General features: G+C 49.8%; 1 protein-coding gene across 1 annotated transcript in view; it reads left to right on the top strand.

Moving 5' to 3' along the window:
* Window positions 1-18,321, top strand: part of LOC118789805 (protein kinase C epsilon type) — a 105,888-nt gene that overhangs the window by 48,066 nt on the left and 39,501 nt on the right. Inside the window, exons 3-5 of the mRNA XM_036546449.1 lie at window positions 14,595-14,760; window positions 16,966-17,000; window positions 18,091-18,179. Of these exons, the coding sequence (XP_036402342.1) occupies window positions 14,595-14,760; window positions 16,966-17,000; window positions 18,091-18,179 (290 nt within the window). The remainder of the gene's footprint in view (window positions 1-14,594; window positions 14,761-16,965; window positions 17,001-18,090; window positions 18,180-18,321) is intronic.

Raw genomic sequence — 18,321 nt, 5'->3', positions numbered from 1 at the left:
CAAACAGTGGGAACCTAAAGGCAAAACAGCGGCACAGGAAGTGCCTCTTCTGGCCACAGGGCGGGAGGACTGCCCCCCAGCCTGGCCTGAGGGGTCACATGACCAGCAAAAGCTTTGTCTTCCGCTGGATGCTGCTTCCTGCCTCCTGCTGCTGGCTGACGGTCAAACCAGCTGCGGCTGAGAAGACACTCACACCACGGGGTCAGCTGCGCGTCCAGCAGACAGTCTCCATGTTTTTCTTACTGTTTTATTTTCTGAGAGACTGTGCAACCCAGGGAAAGTGTTTAGTTGTACGTCACCACATACAGGCTGTTGGCTGAATATGTAGTTGGTCCAAATATGTGTCCAAATATGTCCAAATAAATATTTTCCCTTTTGCAAAAAGCAAATTCTTTTTGGTTTTCGAAATATTCACCGAACTATGAATTATTTCACGCTCCAAATAGAAAAGCATGGTAAAAATAATAATAAATGTGCTCCTCATTATACTCCTGGTAAGAGTTCTAGGTGCCTTTTTAGGGGGGTTTTTGATAGCATAACCGTACTGGTAGCGCTAAACCTAGTGTAACCATTTACAAAATAGCCCTTCCTCAGGTCCAGTGCTAACCGCTAAACGGAAGGAAGGCTCAGCCCCAAAGATGTTTTCATCCTGTACGAAGCAGTTGCCCTGGACAGACTGCCAAATAACTCAGTGAGGGAATAAGGGATCTGCTGTGGTATTTATCTGTGAAATCTCTCAATTATAGGTCAATTGTACTGTTATCCAGGTGTTAATCTCCTAGTTGCTCTAAACTCCAAACCCCTCGTGGATGTAAAGATCCCTTATGGGAAACGTAATAGCGTTTAATGCAATCCTTTAACAGTAATTAGTCTGGTGCTTATTTGAAATGCAAATTTATGCAATAGTGTGAAACAATGCTTACAAATGCTGGGTATGGCTGTATGTTTAGTATGTAAAGTATCCAATGATAAAAGTATTTAGTAAATACTAAATATTCAACTAACATCGTAGAAATTGAAAGAAATACTGCAGTGTGTGTAAAAAAGGATAATTGCGTACAAGACAGTGGTAAGACATACAGTGTGAAATTCAGTTCCTTTTACAGTAGAACACATGCGGCTGACTTTTCAACCCTCTCCCTCTCTCATCCCTTCTCACTCCAGCTAGCTCCTCCTCCACCCTCATCGGTCACTGGAGCTCTCTCCTTCCCCTCTCAGCAATCTCTGCTGTCCCCCAGCTACAACCTCTCTGCTTTCTTATCACTACAAAATTCTCTACTGCAACTTTGATTGTGTACATGTAAATAATAATAATATATTTAAACAATAATAATAATAGTTGTAATTTGTTTCTACATGAGTTAATGAGTGTGTGAAAGTATTACACAGTGAGGCCATGAGGAACTGTCTCACTGTGAAGAACTGTTAGGAACTGACAGTGTGAGGGACTGTTAACAACTGACACTGAGGAAGTGTTAGAAACTGACACTGTGAGGGACTGTTACATATTGAGGCTATGAGAGACTGTTACATAGTGAGGCTATCAGGGACTGTTACACACTGACACTGTGAGAGACTTTTACAGAGTGATGCTGTGAGTTTGTATGCTGTGACTGTTGAAGTGGGGGAATGAGCAGCTCTCCACAGGCCTTGTCACCACTCTGTCAGTGCCCAGCTGAGAGGAACAGGAGTGGAACCTGGACAGGGCTTGAGTCCTAAAGCAAGTGCTGGGAGTAGTGAATCTCCTGGGTCAAAGGGCTTTCTAGCAGGGATGTTATATTCTACACCTTTCTACAAATCTTTAGCTTAGTACAGGACGACAGCTTGCTTTAAAAGCCCTCATGATGTGTTTTTTTGGTCTGGACTCAACCGAATGCTTAGATTCAACCAAAAGTGTTTCCCAATAGATATCAAACTCACCATGAACACTAAATCCTTTCTAAGATTTATTCATTGCATTTTTGTAAAATGTTGGCATCCATATTTGGCCAAAGTCATGACTGTTCCATTTAGCTGTAATCACTCTTCTGAGTAAGTTATTATCACTCCACCTAACATCTTGATTGCACAACTGAATCAAAGTACAGGTTTGGGTATGTTTTGATGCAGCCTGGTACAGTGTTGAATTTTTGGAAAGTAGTAGCAGAGCAGTACTCATTTCAAGGTGGATGTTCTATATTCTAGGAATGAATGCATTAGCTGCTTCCAAGTTAACGAAGCCTGTGATGGTGTTCACCAAACTGTGAAAACAGAGCCACAGTAATTTATAAATAGTTTTTTTAAAGAAACGTATCTTCAATCTATTCACGTAGCTCAAGACACTTAATTTATGGTGGCACCGATTGGTTTAGCATTTGAGGCCTGGTCCCAAAAAAATCTTCTGTTGCAATTTTTTTCACTTCTGGTTTGATGGAAAATGCCAAATCACCACTCGGCCTGACATAAGCATTGTTCCTGTGATTCTGTGAAGCATTTGTTTAAACAGTAAAATTCAATGACTGGTTTGGGCTTTTGTGTTTAACAGCAGGGAGTGCTGCTCTTTCTCTGTACCAATGGTGGTTTTGAAGAGCTCTGTTTTAGAATTAGCTAAATTCAAACAGAGTTGTCTCATGCACCATTTTACCCTCCCTTTTTGCCCTACCACTGGTCCTATGGAAATGGTCAGGTGTTCTTAACAGTCAGGGTCATTCCTGTAGCTGTGAATGAGACTGTCCTGTGGTTGTAGTGAGGATATTAATAAATTTTATATCCGTCTATAAATGTACTGCTTTTTATAAAGTCTGTACAGTGCTTTATAAAGTCAATACAATGAGTGTCCTGGCAACCTCTTTATTAAGTGTCGAGCCCCTGCTGTTATAATCTTTTGAGTCTACAGCTTTGTACACATGAGCTTGGTGCTGGTTTTTCAGTATGAAATTTTCCATACAGGCCCAAGCCTAATGTTATCGACCCCTGCCTGTTGCCCTCGGGGTGGGCATGCTCCTCGTTTATGCTTTTTGACTTGGGTTCACGTGGGTCCCACCAGCAGTCCAACCCCATTAGTTATTGAGCGAGAGGCCAACATGACACCCATGAAAAAGGGGAGACACTGTTGCACTGTGATGGCTTTTATCTCACTCCAAACATGACACATCGTCACGCTCACAACACCCTCAGAGCTCCGAAACTCTGAGCACAAGAAGCCAACATGGAAAGGCATCCTTACCATCTGAACCCTGAAACCATGGCAACACCCTGATGAGTTAGAGAGATCTGCCGGCACACCCCGAATCGTGAAACCATGGCAACACACCCAGCCTATGATAAATGTACATTCATACCCCTGACCCCTAAACCATAGTAACACACCCTGAGCAGTGAGAAATGTCGTCAAAAACCCCCAACTCAGGAACTGTGGCAACACACCCAGGCCAATTATAAATGCACCATATCAACTCCAACCCTGAAACTGTGGCAACACACCCTGACCAAGATAAACCCGTCATCATACCCCTGTCGCTGAAGCCATGGCAACGTGTGCACCGCAGCCCGAGAATGCTGAAGGTGTGGAGCGTGAGGGGAGGAGGATGAAGCCTGCCCCTGTTTCCACAGAGAGGGGTGATCAATCTCCCAGTGTCTGCGGCGTGGCCCGAAATAGGCGGAGGCGGAGAGAGAGCGGGGAGAGAGGAGCTCCTGTGCTTGGAGAGAGCAAGGCTATTTTCAGCGCCGCCTCTGGCTGCTAGCTCTGGAACAGAGCACGGACTGCAGAGCGCACCCCGCTCCGGCCTGCTCCATCCCGGCCGCTCTGCTGGTGGGGCTGCAGGCTCTGAACCAGAGGAGGACACCGGCGGGTGGCTGGGTGTCCACTAGCCGACATGTCACCGCAGGTGTCCTTTCTTGCACAAGGTTCTGTCTGTCTCCATTAGGATTTACCCTACCTCACCTCCCAAAAACCTCCTGGCGAGCCTCCTGTTTGTCCTGCAGGTCCCATTGTCGTATTGCCTGCCATATGGGCTAGGTGTTGTGCTGGGCAATACAACAACAGCCACAATGTTTGTGTGATCAGTCATACTGTGTGCACCCAGGACGAAGACCATGTTCAGATAAAAAGTGTAGCATCTCTGAATTTAACATGAAAGTCGTGTCTCTTTTGTCCATTAAAATATATACATCACATCGCTGTCTGGACATGCCGCTCCTCTGACGTTCTGATAACCCCTCCCTCTAACACCCCTTGGTTATGGTTGTGCTCTTCCAATGTAGTTGATCGCGGTCATAGTCATTCTGGTGAGGTTACTGTGGGTCGTTAGGCTGCAAAAGAGAACTTGGGGATAGTGGTGGCGAGGCAAATTTTATTCACCTAATTCATTAAGATCTACATGTCAATTTTTTATCATATTATACATCCCAAATTCCAGAACCAGTCCCTACTTCCCTCAGCAAGTTTTGAATTTACCGATAAGAGGAAACCTATATTTGATGCATGAATTTAATGCCTTTCGATGCTGTGACTGTAGCATTTGGCCTCAGTGTGTTTGTTTCCTCCATTCTTGTCACTGAGGTACTTCCGTCGGTTTCAGAAAAATGTATGTTGGTATATTATATGACTAAGGGCACATGGTAAAATAAGTCTGGGCTCCGCTGTTTTTGGAAATAGGAGAGCATGTTGTTGCTGTCAGACTGAATGGGCCTGAAATTATACCTACCAGGTGGGTGGGAGCGTTACATTTGCCACAGTGCCAGAGTCACGTTGATGCCAGACAGGAGTGTGCGAGTTGACATTCATTTCCAAATGGTTGTAAATATAATCATTTGTCATGCCTCAAAAGGTGCTGTTAACATCTTCCTGAAGCTGCCAATGCAAAGCCTGACATTAAAATAACATGCCAGTTCCAAACACAGTTCTCTGTCGGCCATTTTCCTTCTTTTATTTGTTCATTGGTGTGCAGTGCAGCTATAATGCATAGGGGTGGGGCTGAGATTTTCGCCTCTCAGTCTGCTCTGAGACATTGATCCCAGTGTGTAAAAGTGCCCTTATTGTTTGGAAGCAATGGCTGGCGTCTGTGGCTGGGAGAGAACGGCTGGGAGAAGTTTCCCAGCTCACGGCAGACATGAAGGCAGCCAGGCGTGATGATGGACACCAGATCTGTCCAATCGGGGCCGTGCGTGAGGCGCTGTGTCCAGTGGGAGCCGCCAGTGCAGAGCTGGGGGCGTGCCCGGGAGCGCTCCGTCCGGTAGGAGCGGAGGGGAGTGGCGAAGCTGGGTGAAAGCGGAGAGGCCCCTCGCCTGAGGCCTGGAAAGCCAGGGCCGGTGATGTTATGGTGATGTCAGCGGCATGTTCGTAAAGCGCTGCTTCGTCTGCCTGTCCCCCGGCTTAGCATGCTGCCAGCTGGGTCACGTCATCGCCGCTGCCCCACAGGTCGTCTGCTCGAGTTTTCGGGTGCCTTCCTACCCTGCTTTCCCGGTGCTGCTGGGAGGGAGTTTCCTCACGCAAAGTGAAACTGATGTAAGCACCCCAGAGAGCCCTATTGTAATTTTGGCTCATTTGGTTTTGGAACAAGAGCGCCTTCTGAGAGGGTACAGGGCAGGTGTGCAGGTCTGCATGCGTGCGTGAGTGAGTGCATGCATGGTCATAGGTCATATTCTCTCCAGCTGTAGTGTGTTCTTTTATTAATGATGTAATTTTATTGTGTATTAATATGGTGAGAGCTGTCTGCCCCACAGGTTTGTCTCAGGTGGGTCGGGATTGGCGTTTTAGGGGTGCGCCGTGGCTTCACGCCACCCGTCCCCGTTCCTGTCAGAGGCCAAAAATAGCAGGTGGATCAGGGGTGGATTACCCTGCCCTCGCTGCGGCGCACTCAGGCATGGGCGCACCAGCTGACTCACACAGGACCAATCACAGGCCCCCCAGAGTGACACATACGCCTCACACAGAGCAGCACTCCTCCTCCGCCACAGCTAGTTACATCTGCGGCAGCCCCTCTGTGGCTCTCTGGTGAGGGGCTGGTCTATCCTGACACTCAGCCTCTATGGCTTAGGTCCCTCACTCATTCAGACATACCAGTTCTTTTTTTACCCTCCTCACTGCTCCTCTTCTCCTGCTCATCAGTCAGCCTTTAACCCCCTGACAAGGGACTGGCCTCTGGTTGAGGGGGCCGTCGTTGACGGCCACAGATCTGGGGATAAGCTCCAGCCCTGTGAGCCATGAAGCTCAGCAATGAAGTACACCGCGTCTGCAGTTCAGCTCTGTTTATTCAAACGAGCATTTGTGCATTCAGGTGTACTCCTCCCACCTGCCTTTCGTACAGACGACACGGCTCCGTGTCCCTCTGGAAAATACTTGATCATCGGAAAAAGGGCGCTCTCTCAGTAATTGGTCATTCGTTTTTGTTGGGTAACGGCTTGACGCATCAGGTGAGGCGTTTTGAACTAAGCACACCCCATAATGCTGCTGTGTCAACGGTCTTTTTCAAACACACGTTCTCTCTCTCTCTCTCTCTCGCTCTCTCTCTCTCTCTCTCTCTCTCTCTCTCTCTCTGCGCACTCTGGTTTCCCCCCACCGCTCGCCCTCCCCCCTGAACCCTCTCACAAGTTCATCTCCCGCCAGAGAGCTGAGGAAACCGCAGTGCATTCGGACTTGCTATGCAAATGTATTCATGTGAGTGAATGAGTGGCGTAGTGGCAGTGGAGGAAGGTGGTATTTTTAGGTTTTCTGCTTTTTCCTCCCCGATTTGCAGAATGCCATCTGTTCTCTGCCTGTGCCCCTCCATCCCTCCATCCAGCTGCCCCCCTCCCTCAGTGCTGTTCACTGTATACCCTACTTACAGCGCCCACTCTCAGTGCTCATCCCTGACTCTCCCTGCTCTCCCTCCTCTCCCTCTTCTCCCTCGCTCCCTTTGCTTCTCTCCTCCTCTCCCTCCAGCTCCCACTCTCCGCAGAGGGTGTTGGCCAGCATGCTCCGGCAGACACCCCCCTTCGCCCCCTCTCCGGAATCCCTCCCTACACCGTCAGCCCCTCCAACTGCACCCAGCGCCCCCCATGTATAGACTTTATAGGAACATTTTGTCCATAGGAAGCGATGCTGGATCAGAATCAAGTTTTTTACATTAAACGGTCAGTCTGAGGATTGGTGGGGGTGGGCGGGCTGATCTCACATCTGTCGTCAAGGGCAGCGCGTACCCGGGGCTGCCAGTGTGCCGCTTGCAGGGCCGGCCTGCCCTTTCCAACGCCTCCCCTCTCCCCTCCCCGGACTCTTGTGTCACAGACGCACACTTTCACTTCCAGCTGCTTCATCATCTCGCAGAGACGAAAAAAAAAAACTCACCACAGTGTTATTCTACATGGCCGGGTTGCCATGGTGACCGGCCGGCGACCGGTGACCTCACGTCTTCCGCGGGATGTCGGTCCGAGGAGGAGAGAGGGATGAGAGGGAGAGGCGTTGCCAGAGGGAGAGAAGGAGAGAGAGGGGTTGAAGGAGGAAGGGCGGAGGGAGGGGGGACGGCCGTCCTGGGCCAGACTTGTGAGTTTAGTGGTAGGTGGGTGCGAGTGCTGTCGTCTCGTGAAAGCGCGCAGCAGGAAGGGGTCTCCCCCTCGTAATCAGCCTGTGTTCTCCCTTATTGATGTTGTGTTCTGCAAATTCCGAGACAAGCCTCTCCTTTGTAAGGGAGAAGAGAGAGCGGAGAGACGCGCCAACAGATGGACTGCGAATAAAAGAAAGAAACTGAGAGAGGGAAGTAAAGGGGAGGCCAAGCGGTCAAACGGACTGAAAGAGAAAGAACGGGAAGCAGACGGATGAAGTTCTGTTCATTCACCGAGCCATTTGGCTGCGGATTTTACCGAACAGACTGCCGTCCTTTAACCTTAAAACAGGATATTTTAATACAGTCTTTGTAAGGCCTTGACAGACTGAAAACACAACGTTTGTTTTGCAGGAACAGAATGTGTTGTTGGCATCAGTTGTATTAAAGCCATCTCTCTTTTCCTCTTTCCTTCTCTCTCTCCCTCCCCCTCTGTCACCGCTTTACTCTTTCCAGAGACAACAGCACCCTGCGCTAATAGCTCTGTACCAGATGGCTAGTTAGATAACTCAGCCTGCCTGCTGTTTCCCCAGAATACGATCCTCATGATATCGCTCCCCTACGTGACGGCCAAGCTCGCTGCGAACGGCTACACTCACGGGCTCCGTCTGAAACAGGAAGCCAATGATCTCGCACAGACGTGACGTGGCGACGGAGTCGTTTTTCTACCGAGTACGCCGGGGGGATTTTTCTTGTGGAGCGGGAGTAGCTTGTGAATAGGAGGGCTAAATCAGGGGGCGCTACACCCACACATGTGCGGCATCTTTCAGCCCTAGCTTTGGGGGGGGGGGGGGGGGGGTGTAGAGCGGTGACCAGGGCCAACGGCAGCTCCTTCCTATCCATGAAGGATCTGTGTGTCCCCTGTAGTTACACAGACTCGTGATTTAAGTATCATCCTGTTAGCTCTGTGCAGCGGGTCATCGATCATCTGGTGATTAGGGCAGCAGTGAAACCAGACATGCATACACCCATGCATACACACACACACACACAAGCACACACATACACACATACTCCTTTTGTCCCCTTAGCCGTCATCTTCCTCAGCTGAAAGGTTTCCCCTCCAGGCAGGCACTAGTGACTGAGCTGCCTGGATGAATTCACAGAGCAGAAGGAGTCTGCCCCACATTCTCTCCAGCACAGCCCCTTATGAGCTGGATAGTTCCCTTTTGTTGCTGGCGCTATGGAGCATAGCTCTCCCTACCCATCATCCTCCTCTCTCTTTTTGCACATCTCAGCAGCCCCTCCTCCCAGTCTTGTTGCTCTCTGCTCTGTGTTTGGCTTTGCTTAACCCCCACAGGCGGACTCTGAGGCTTGCTACCCTTTAACTCCGTATTTGGCCCCCTCGCGGGTCGGCAGTCAATGATTTGTTAAAGCAGGAACGGGCGCAAAAGGCGCTCCAAGGTTCGCTTCCTGCCTGCTTCCACTCTGAGGGGTCGTGGAGTCGATCCTTGATGGCGGGGGTTGCTGCGTGCCTGGTCAGAAGGGTCAGCGCATAAGTCTGCGGCCATGGGGAGTGGTTCCCGTTTGCTCAGAGCAGGGAACCTTGCGGGTCAGGCTCACGGTCACACCCTCAGGGTCACCGCGGCGTATTGTTTGGTGTCCCGTCAACACTTTCCTGATACAGAGCCGTCAGGAAGCAAACCTGAGCTGGTGCAGAGGGTTGGATGACAACTAATACACGGCGCTCTAGCGCTGTGAGAGAGACATCGCCGTGGTCGATCAGGTTCGATCTGTGTTTGATCAGGTTGTTCTCTGCCAAGATTTAGCGGGAGCTGGATCACAGAGCTTTGGTTATTGTCGGCTCATGTCATGAAATAGGGCGAAGGCTGAATTTGAAAATGAACAGAATGAATGATTACAAAAAATGCTGCACAACCAAGAGGATAATCTTGGCAAGGCTGGAAGATGTCGTTGTTAAGTGTAGTGGTTGTTGTGGAGTTGGGGGGGGGCTTCATGAGTGTTAAGGGCGAGATGGAGATTGGAGTGTTTGAGCGGGGGATGTGTAGCCATGGAAGCCCCCCCCCCCTTTACAATCCTATGATAGGGGAGCCGTGACTTCCGTGACGAGCGCTGTTGTCTGCAGGCTGGGTCAGGCCTCCGTGAGCCTTATAATTGCACGGCGCGGTTAATGCTCTTTTAATTGGGCTCTGCCTCTCATGTCTGTTCTGGCCGGTCTGAAGAGCGCCGCTCGATGGCTCTTCACGGCCTGCCGGCCAATCCGTCGTGGAGTGGCGCGGAGCGTGGGCGCTGAAGTGCCCCGCCAGCCGCCACAGGCTTCCGCTGGGTGCCTCTCGCCGTCCTCCCCCCCTCCCCCTGACCCCGGCGCTCGTCTCCCTGTCGGGCTGTGGGCGGCGGCGGGCGAGAGGGTCCCCCCACTCGTTACCCGATCCCCGCGTTAGTCATTGTCTGCCGCGTTCAAGTGGATCCTATCATCGTCGCTGCTGGCTGGGGAGAGAGACTGAACCGCCGGAGTGGCGGTCTCCGATAGCTAGCGTGCTCTTGCTCGCTCCTGCACGTGGCACTGTGGCACAGGTGTGTGTGTGTGTGTGTGTGTGAGTGCGCACGTCTGTGTGCGTGCTTACGTGTAATGTGGGGGCAGAATGTATTGTCCCCCGGAAGAGAGGATTCTTTGGCGCTGTGGGAACCACAGGGGGAGCAGCCGTGGAGCCTTCCTCTGAGCTTAACAATGACAGAGCGCACGCTGTTAGTCAGTGTTTGGAGCTTGCTCCTGTGTGATTATCTCATTACGGTGATGTCACCTCCTACGGTCGGCGGGAGTTGTCGCTGGCTCTCACGCTGGGTCTTCTGAGCGAGACGGTGTGCTTTCCTGCAGCACTGGCGGCTTTCAGATCTGTGTCCCAGCAGGGATAGACTACGCTGGCTGGCTGCACCCACTTTCACTTAAATGGAGGGGTGAAAGGTCAGAGGTCAGGGTGGGGTGAGCATGACACCTCTCAGAGTGGCGTTAGAGGCTACAGCACGGATATCCTTCTTCCGCTCCCCGGTGTAGCCGCAGTCAGAGGGCGGCTGGTGATGATGTCACCGATGTTACCGTTTTTTCCCCTCAGCAGAGCAGGCCGAGCCACCTGACTGATGATGTCACCCTGTGTGATGTCACTCTCTGCGATCCTGCAGGGCGAGGTGGCTCTCATTGACTGGAGTGAATTTGCCTCCTCCAGAGGTGCGGGTTACGGCTGTTGCTAGGCAGCGGCAGCCGGTTGCCTGGAGATTGCGGTGGCGTATCGCCGGAGGGGTAAGAGTGAGGACACGGGCTGCGTCAGCGAGGAAGCACCTGCGTGTTGCAGGCCCCTCCGGGTCCCGCGGTGGGGGACATCGATCTGCTTGCTGTTCCATCGGTCGGGTTTATTGACCGGTTGATTTATCGATGGGCCCAATTCCCTCATTCCTGAGCTTGTTTCGGTGTTCGCTCGGCTCTCTGGGGTTTTATCTTTCGTCTCCTTGCATCGCGGGGCCGTGTCGTTCCCTTGCACCTCTCTTAGCCCCAAACAAGAGATTTGTAAGGCTCTGTGTGCACCCTGTCCCCCTCCACAAGTCGGAGCTTCCACTGTCCCCTCACCCCTGACTGGGACATGAATTGCACCTAAATGCAAATCAAAGAGTATCAGTGATAAATGAGAGGGAACATTAGTGTAACCATAGTTTCTCCATCCTGCATTCTCCTGTCCTACAGCTGTAGGTATCTCACAATGCAGTGGTCCACTTGTCTGCAGAGGACTGCTTGGATTCACATTTGTTACTTTGTTGACCTCTCTACCCCTCACGTTAGAGAATATTTGTGTTGACTCAGAGCTTGTAGATGACACCAGCAATTTTCATTGCTGGGGTGGTAGAGGAATGAGTTTCAATCCTGCAAAAGATGGCGGCAGCGTTCAGCCCAGCAGGGATGTACGTTAATGAGTTTTCTCCCCTTTCTCCCCCTCATTACCCAGGATGCACAGCTTTTTGGAATGTGGAAGCTAACGGTCCTTACTCATCTGTGAGTGGGGACATCCAAGTCACGGTCCTTTGTTGAGCAACGGGGTATCGTCTCCGTGTGCTTCTTATTGTGTCAGTTATATACAGCACAGGAAGATAGAGCCTGCAGCCGGGGCTCCTGAATCCTGCTTGTAGACCTGGAGTGAACAAGGGATGATGACCTTTTGGGGTTTGGGCAGGGTCAGGCGGATTGATTGACAGTCCAACAGCCAACAACCTTTCACCGTATCGAGGATCCTCAGGCTTGCTGCTCAATCCTGTACTTGTCTACTCCTGCCCTTTTTTCTCTGCCCCTTCATCTCCGCTCCGTCCCTCTCTTTCGTTCCCTCGCCCTGCCTCTCCTCCCTCTGTCCCTCTCTGCCCTCCCGTCCGCTGTGGCTTGCAACGTGGCCCCCGCTCTCTCCGCCTGTCAGCTGGCGGAGGGGACTGGAACAGACATGTGCCCGATTATCGCAGAGGTCATGTTTAATAAAATCAAATTACACGCCGTCACTACGGTTTCATCAGCACGCAGCCCGAGCCGATCCTCCCCCCGGTCATGTGCTCGGAGGCAGGCCGCAGATGGAGCCTTAAACAGAATAAGGTGGCATTGCCCCAGTGGCTCTACCTGGTGGCTCGAGAGAGGCATTGCACCCAGGAACGATGGAAAAGGATTAGTGCCACAGACCAGAAGACTTGAGTGCACAGCAGCTGTTGCTCCCAGCAACATGTCATTTCAACCACTCAGCGGACCTCAGCCGTAAGGTAGCGGGCAGAGTGGGGGGGTTGTGCTGTTAGTAAGTAAAGGATTTGGTGGGGACAGGTTATTCGGTCAGCTAGTTAGTGCATCCATTAGACATTATGCAAACACAAATGTCCCAGCGAGGGCACTTTTGGTGCACTCTCTCCGTATCTGCCTGTTATGGGGAAATTAATCATGCTTAATGCGAAGCAGACAATATGTGAATTATGCATAAATCCTCAGCACCGGAGAGAACATGACTTTGACATGTGCAGAGAGATTTAGGAGCGTTCCTGTGTGCCGCAGACAGCCCTCGGTGCAGGGAGGTGAAAGGGGGGGCATGTGTTCCCCGTTTTCTGCGCCGCACCTCGGCGTGTCGTTTAAAGGCTTCCTGTGCTGAGAGAGAGAGCCTCCATCTTGGACAGCTGTGCGTGTTGAGACGCCTGTGCTGCCTGATGTGTGTCTTTGTATGCGTTGGTATGCATTTGTGGGTATGCGTGCACACATGTATTTGTGTGTGTGTGTGTGTGTGTGTGTGTTTGTGTTTGAAATCAGGTGCACTCAAAGCCCAGTATATATAGGTATTTGCCCCCAGTTCCAACCTCTCAAGAGGGGACCTTGGTACCCTTTGACATATCAGAAAATAACCACAATGGCCATATTTATAACAGTATGTAGCAGGTGTGCGCGCGAGTATGTGTGTGTGTGTTTGTGTATGTCTGTGTGTGTGTGTGTGTGTGTGTGTTTGTGTGTGTGTGTGTCTTTGTCTGTCAGTGCATTTCTGTGTGAGGAGGGCTCATAGCAGTGGTAGTTGTCATCAGTGTACAGCTTCAAACATTTCTCTCCCTCCTTCCATCTCTCTCTCTCTCTCTCTCTACCTCCCACTTTCCCTTGTTCCTCTCAAATTCATACATGCTTCATTTGCTTGACAAGAGAACTATCCGTTCATGACAGAATAATACAACCAGAACATACAAACTCAATGATAACTGCCCCCCCCTTCCCCCTGAAAAACAGGATCAATATGGCAAGCCTCAGTCCCAGAATGAATAGAGAGCCCTGCTGTCAGACGTCTGCTTCAGGCATACCCTGTGTTGAACTATGGAAGAAGAGACTCTTCTGTCTGTCTGTCTCCTCCCCTTCTTCGCGCCTTTCTCTCCATCTCTTTCCGTTTGTTCTCCCCGTTCGCCTCTTTCTCTCCCCGGCTCTCCTCTCCTGGGCTGGAAAGCTTTCTAATTAAGCCGAGCCGAGGCGCGGTGTAATCTGTGCTCGGATACTCAGCCTCCGCCACGGGGAACATGCAGCGGTAATCACTCCTCGGCTCCCCTGAGGGAGGGGCCTGCGAGAGCTCCCTCCCCGCCGCGGCAGAGGGAGGAGGAGGAGGAGGAGGAGGAGGAGGGGGGAGATGAGCTCTGCCCTCCCACCGGCACGCAGGCAGGGCCCGGGGCACCTCTCTGAAATGCATTGTGGGAGCGCCTGGCTGGTGACAGCGTGATCGGGGCCCTGTGCAGACTCATGCTCTGGGGCCTGCACCACCTGACCACCTTGAGCATGTGACTGTGGAGAGCCTCCCCCTCCCTCCTTTTGTACCTAGGGTTATGCACATTAGCCGTCTCGTGTCTGTGTCTGTATGTGCGTGGTTGTTTGCGTGTTTGTGTGTGTGCGCGCCCACCCCTGCGACCTTGTTTTCGACCTTTGCCGTTGCTGACAGCTTTTCAATATGGTTCCTTTGTCACATCTGTGCTCAGTCAATCCATTGATTCTGGCCTCTGTACTGCTGTTGAATTAAAAAAAGTCCACAGCAATGGGGGGGTTGTGGTTGTATAGTCAGGATGGCATTTGGGGGTGGGGGCTGAAGAACAGGAGAACACTACCCTGCATTACCCTTCTGCTGCTTGTGCTGAAGGTACAGTTGGGTCACCATTAAGTATCTGGCTCTGCTACAGCGCCATCTAGTGGTGATGATGCAGAGGTGCGTTTTTTGCTGGAAGAGCCCTCGGCCACTCCCACCTGTTAGGAAAGTATCTGTCAGGATTTTGTGCATCAGAGTGTCCTGAAACACGGTAAAACGTACCATCATGGTATTTACCACTTTAATTTAATGAGACGGGCCTGCAGCAGTTCAGCGTTTGATGCATCTTTAATAAAATGTGTGATAAGATGACATTAACCTCACTTGTGGAGCATTAATCCAGAGGCAAATCCGCCTAAAAGCAGCCAAACTTAGCTTTCTGTCCTGTTTGGCCATCTGCGGGTGCCACGTTCTGACGCTGTTCTGACCCGACTCTGTCTGTTTGTCCGTCTGTCTGTCCCTGCAGCCGCGGCGTCCAGCGAGAATGAGGAGCGCGTGTTCCGGGAGCGCATGCGCCCGCGGAAGAGGCAGGGCGCCGTCCGCAGGCGGGTGCACCAGGTCAACGGGCACAAGTTCATGGCCACGTACCTGCGGCAGCCCACCTACTGCTCCCACTGTCGCGACTTCATCTGGTTAGTGTCCGCCGCCGTCCGCCGTCTGCCCCGTGCCTCCTTCCTCTTCATCCTCACATGCGCATCTGACAGCTGTTTATTTGGGCATGGGGTTCCATTGACCTGCCAGACTCCATCTGCTCCCCTTTGCTCCCTCAAATCCATAAGGCACCTACTGTTCTAGGTATAAATTGACCACCTGGAAGTGGTTTAAAACTTAGTTTTAGCCTGAAGCTTCCTGTTCCTACAGTTAGCGGTAATTAAATTTAGTATAAAATGACTGGATAAAGGAAAGGATTTCTCCTCTGATCAGTTTCAGTGCCCAAGACGAAAGTGGCGTCACTATGAGAGAACCAGAATGTTGTAGGCTTGAATCCTAGCTGGAGTACTGCTATTGGGTACAGTACTTCACATGAATTGGCTGAGTGAGTGAATATCCTGCTAAAGATACTGTAAGCTGTGTGAGTAACCCTGGATGGTGGCATCTGCCAAACAATTTCATAAATAAGTAAGCAAATGATATATACAGTATATATATATATATATATATATATATATATATATGAAAAATGGGAATTCTTCTCTCTCAATTTGATGAATGAAGTCACTTGTGTAACTGTGTAGGTGTTCCTGTTTTTCACAGGCAGTGCAGAGAGGTGTAACTTTGCCTATAGTGGTGAAACACTCTGTAGACAGTGAAGCCGCCAGTGTGGTAAAGCCAGCGGAGTGCATGTTATACCCTGCTGTCCCACAGCTGAGCTGGGCTTGTCCTCAGCTGACTGGGCGGCTCAGGATCGTGTAGGAAGCCAATGGCAGGAGGGTGGTGTAGGAGATAGAGGAAGCTGAGTGGCTGGGTGGGGAGGGGTGCCTTGGCGGATGGCTCTTTGTGTTGCCGTGGTGACACAGGGAAAAGCCCGGAGGCTGAGAATGACAGGACAACAATGGCCGCTTATTGAATGTGTTCAGCTGATTGTCCACAGTGCGTGTGAGCCGCGCTGCGTGCGTAAGCACAGCGCCCGCGGGACACGTGGGGTAGGCGGCTCGATGGGAGGACCGGGGGGAGGGGTGGGGGGGACAGAGGGTCGCCCACACCGGACTGCCGTCCCACACTGGACTGCCTAACTCCTTTTGCCCTTCCGACCTGTTCCTCATTGTCGACCTGTCTCTGCCTTGTGTGTGTGTGTGTGTGCGTGTGTGTGCGTGTGTGTGTGCGCGTGTGCACGCTTCATATGTAACATCTCTGTTATTAAAGTCCCTTGTGCAGGGATTAGTGTTATATCACTACGAACTACAGCAACACACCACCTGGTAAGCCTTTAGCACTAAGGTCGTAAGCTAAAAGCATAAAGGGTATCTTCACAATGTGACCTGCCATTATCTGAGCACACAGGCTTGAAGTGGGAGCTGGGATACCTCACATGCTGAATCATTTTCAGTCGCCTGGTGGGCAGCGCAAAGGCAGGTCTGATATACTGGTGTGTTCCCTGGTGTGTTCCCTGGTGTTATGATTCACTACGGCGGACGCTGTGGATCATTGTCAGACGATCCCTAACTGACAGAGAGAGAGGGTTAGGGCGAACGAGATGGAGGGAGTTCTGCCCTCCTTCCCACCCTCACTATACCCCTCCCACCGGTCACCCATGGCCCTGATCTCTTCACCTCTTTTATGTTGATGACAGCACCTTTGATGTGCGATTTCAGATTTGACCACCCCCAGGTGTTGTGATATTTAATATGCAATTTTTTAATGACTCAGTATCTGAAGGTACATTTGTCCTTTTATTAGCGAGAACAAAAATGGATTTGTCACACTGGGTTCCAATTAATTGTCCCCCCGTGATGCAATTAACGTGGAAACATTGAAACTATTAATTTTTTTTCTGTAAAGCCTTCAACATGCAACATTCTAAGCTGATTGGCCTGTTCTTTGAGACGTACGAAGAGCATGTGCTAAATTAAAACGTTTCAAACAGAGATATTAGGAGAGGGTTAAGAAATGGGCCAAGTTGTTTGATTTTGAACAGAGCACTTCCTTTTTAAATATTTTCAGTAGATGTACTATTGTGTAGCATTTAGCTCCCTCTGCTGGCGAAACGTAATATTGCCAACTGTATGCCGGTATGGTTCAAATACTGTTTTTCCATTGTCGGAAAAGAGTTGTTTCTGATGACAGACCGAGACGAAGAGTGTCTGACCCAGTCTGTCTGTCTGTCTGTCTCCCCACAGGGGCGTGATAGGAAAACAGGGGTACCAATGTCAAGGTAAGCGCTTTGTTGTCTGTGTCTTTCTCTTCAGCTGGCCTTTTTAGAGATTCTCCCCTTGTGTGAAAACCAGACTTAGCTTCCTTTGTGCAGCATGTTCCTGAAGTCTGATCTTCTGCTCTTATGTCTGTCTTAAAAAGTGTTACATCATTCATGTCTGAAGTAAAGCTAGAGAGTTTGTGGAGAGATTCTGTCCTGTAGATCCTTTGGTTTTGTCTGCACATAAATCTCTTTATTTCAGCCTACTTTACTGGGTAGTGCAATAAGCATGGATGTGGGTTTTTATATCCGGTGTGTATGTATATTCATACTTAACATACCCTACTCATACAGAAATATGCACATACGCCTCTGAAGAGAAATAATAAAACTTAATTATACTTCAAACCAGCACACAGCTGTCATCATAAACATGAAGTAGGACAACAATCATTCAAACAAAGCAAACAAAAATTGTACTACAAATTTCTCCCATGGCTTCAACACAGTCGTTTGTTTGGGAAATTCTAGAATGTGTTGTAAGATTTTACCTAATTTGCAAAAGTTGTACCCAAAGTTTAAAAAGATGCAGTAAAATGGGACATCCAGCTAAAGACATGAGAGAACAGGATCAAATATTCTTACATGGAGTCAGGAGGTCTGGATGAAGCTCTCACTATAAAGAGCTGACCCTTGCCATTCACAAGATCTCTGAGAATGGTAACATCCTCAGATACTGTACTGTACTGATAAAAGACTTGAGTGCAAAGGGGGTCTTTTTCCAACACAAACCACCACACTTTCAGCATAAAAAATAACAATGCAATAAGCAGAGATTAATATATAAAGTCATATAATAATGCTATAAGCAGATATAGCATATGTATAACAGTGTGAGGAAAGGTGGGTTACCTCTGCTGTTGGGGAACAGGGAGGTAGCCCAGCAACAGGAATTGCTGCCTGGTGTGGTTATTCACACCTGTAAATTGCAGATATATGAATGGTGAGGGTCTTCTGTTATGTTTTTATTTTCATAAGTAATGCTAATGTAGGATGAAGTTTACTTAAATGTTGACAAAGTATTGACCAAGCATTCTCTTTTTTTACCCAGTGTGCACCTGTGTGGTCCACAAACGATGCCATGAACTCATAATCACAAAATGTGCAGGTTTGAAGAAACAGGAGGACACTCCAGAAGAGGTAAACTAATAGTAGTATTGACATCTCCAATAATACATATAAGAATATGGGGTATGTACAGTAATTGTTATTGACCCTGTATCTTTAAAAGTAATTGTCGAAGTAAATCATTTATCAGGATGTAGACACTTTTGAATAAACA

The sequence above is a fragment of the Megalops cyprinoides genome, chromosome 15, assembly GCF_013368585.1.
Source record: "Megalops cyprinoides isolate fMegCyp1 chromosome 15, fMegCyp1.pri, whole genome shotgun sequence".
NCBI lineage: Eukaryota > Metazoa > Chordata > Actinopteri > Elopiformes > Megalopidae > Megalops > Megalops cyprinoides.
The sequence above is the reverse complement of the archived record's forward strand: the minus strand, read 5'-3'. Positions and strand labels throughout refer to the sequence as shown.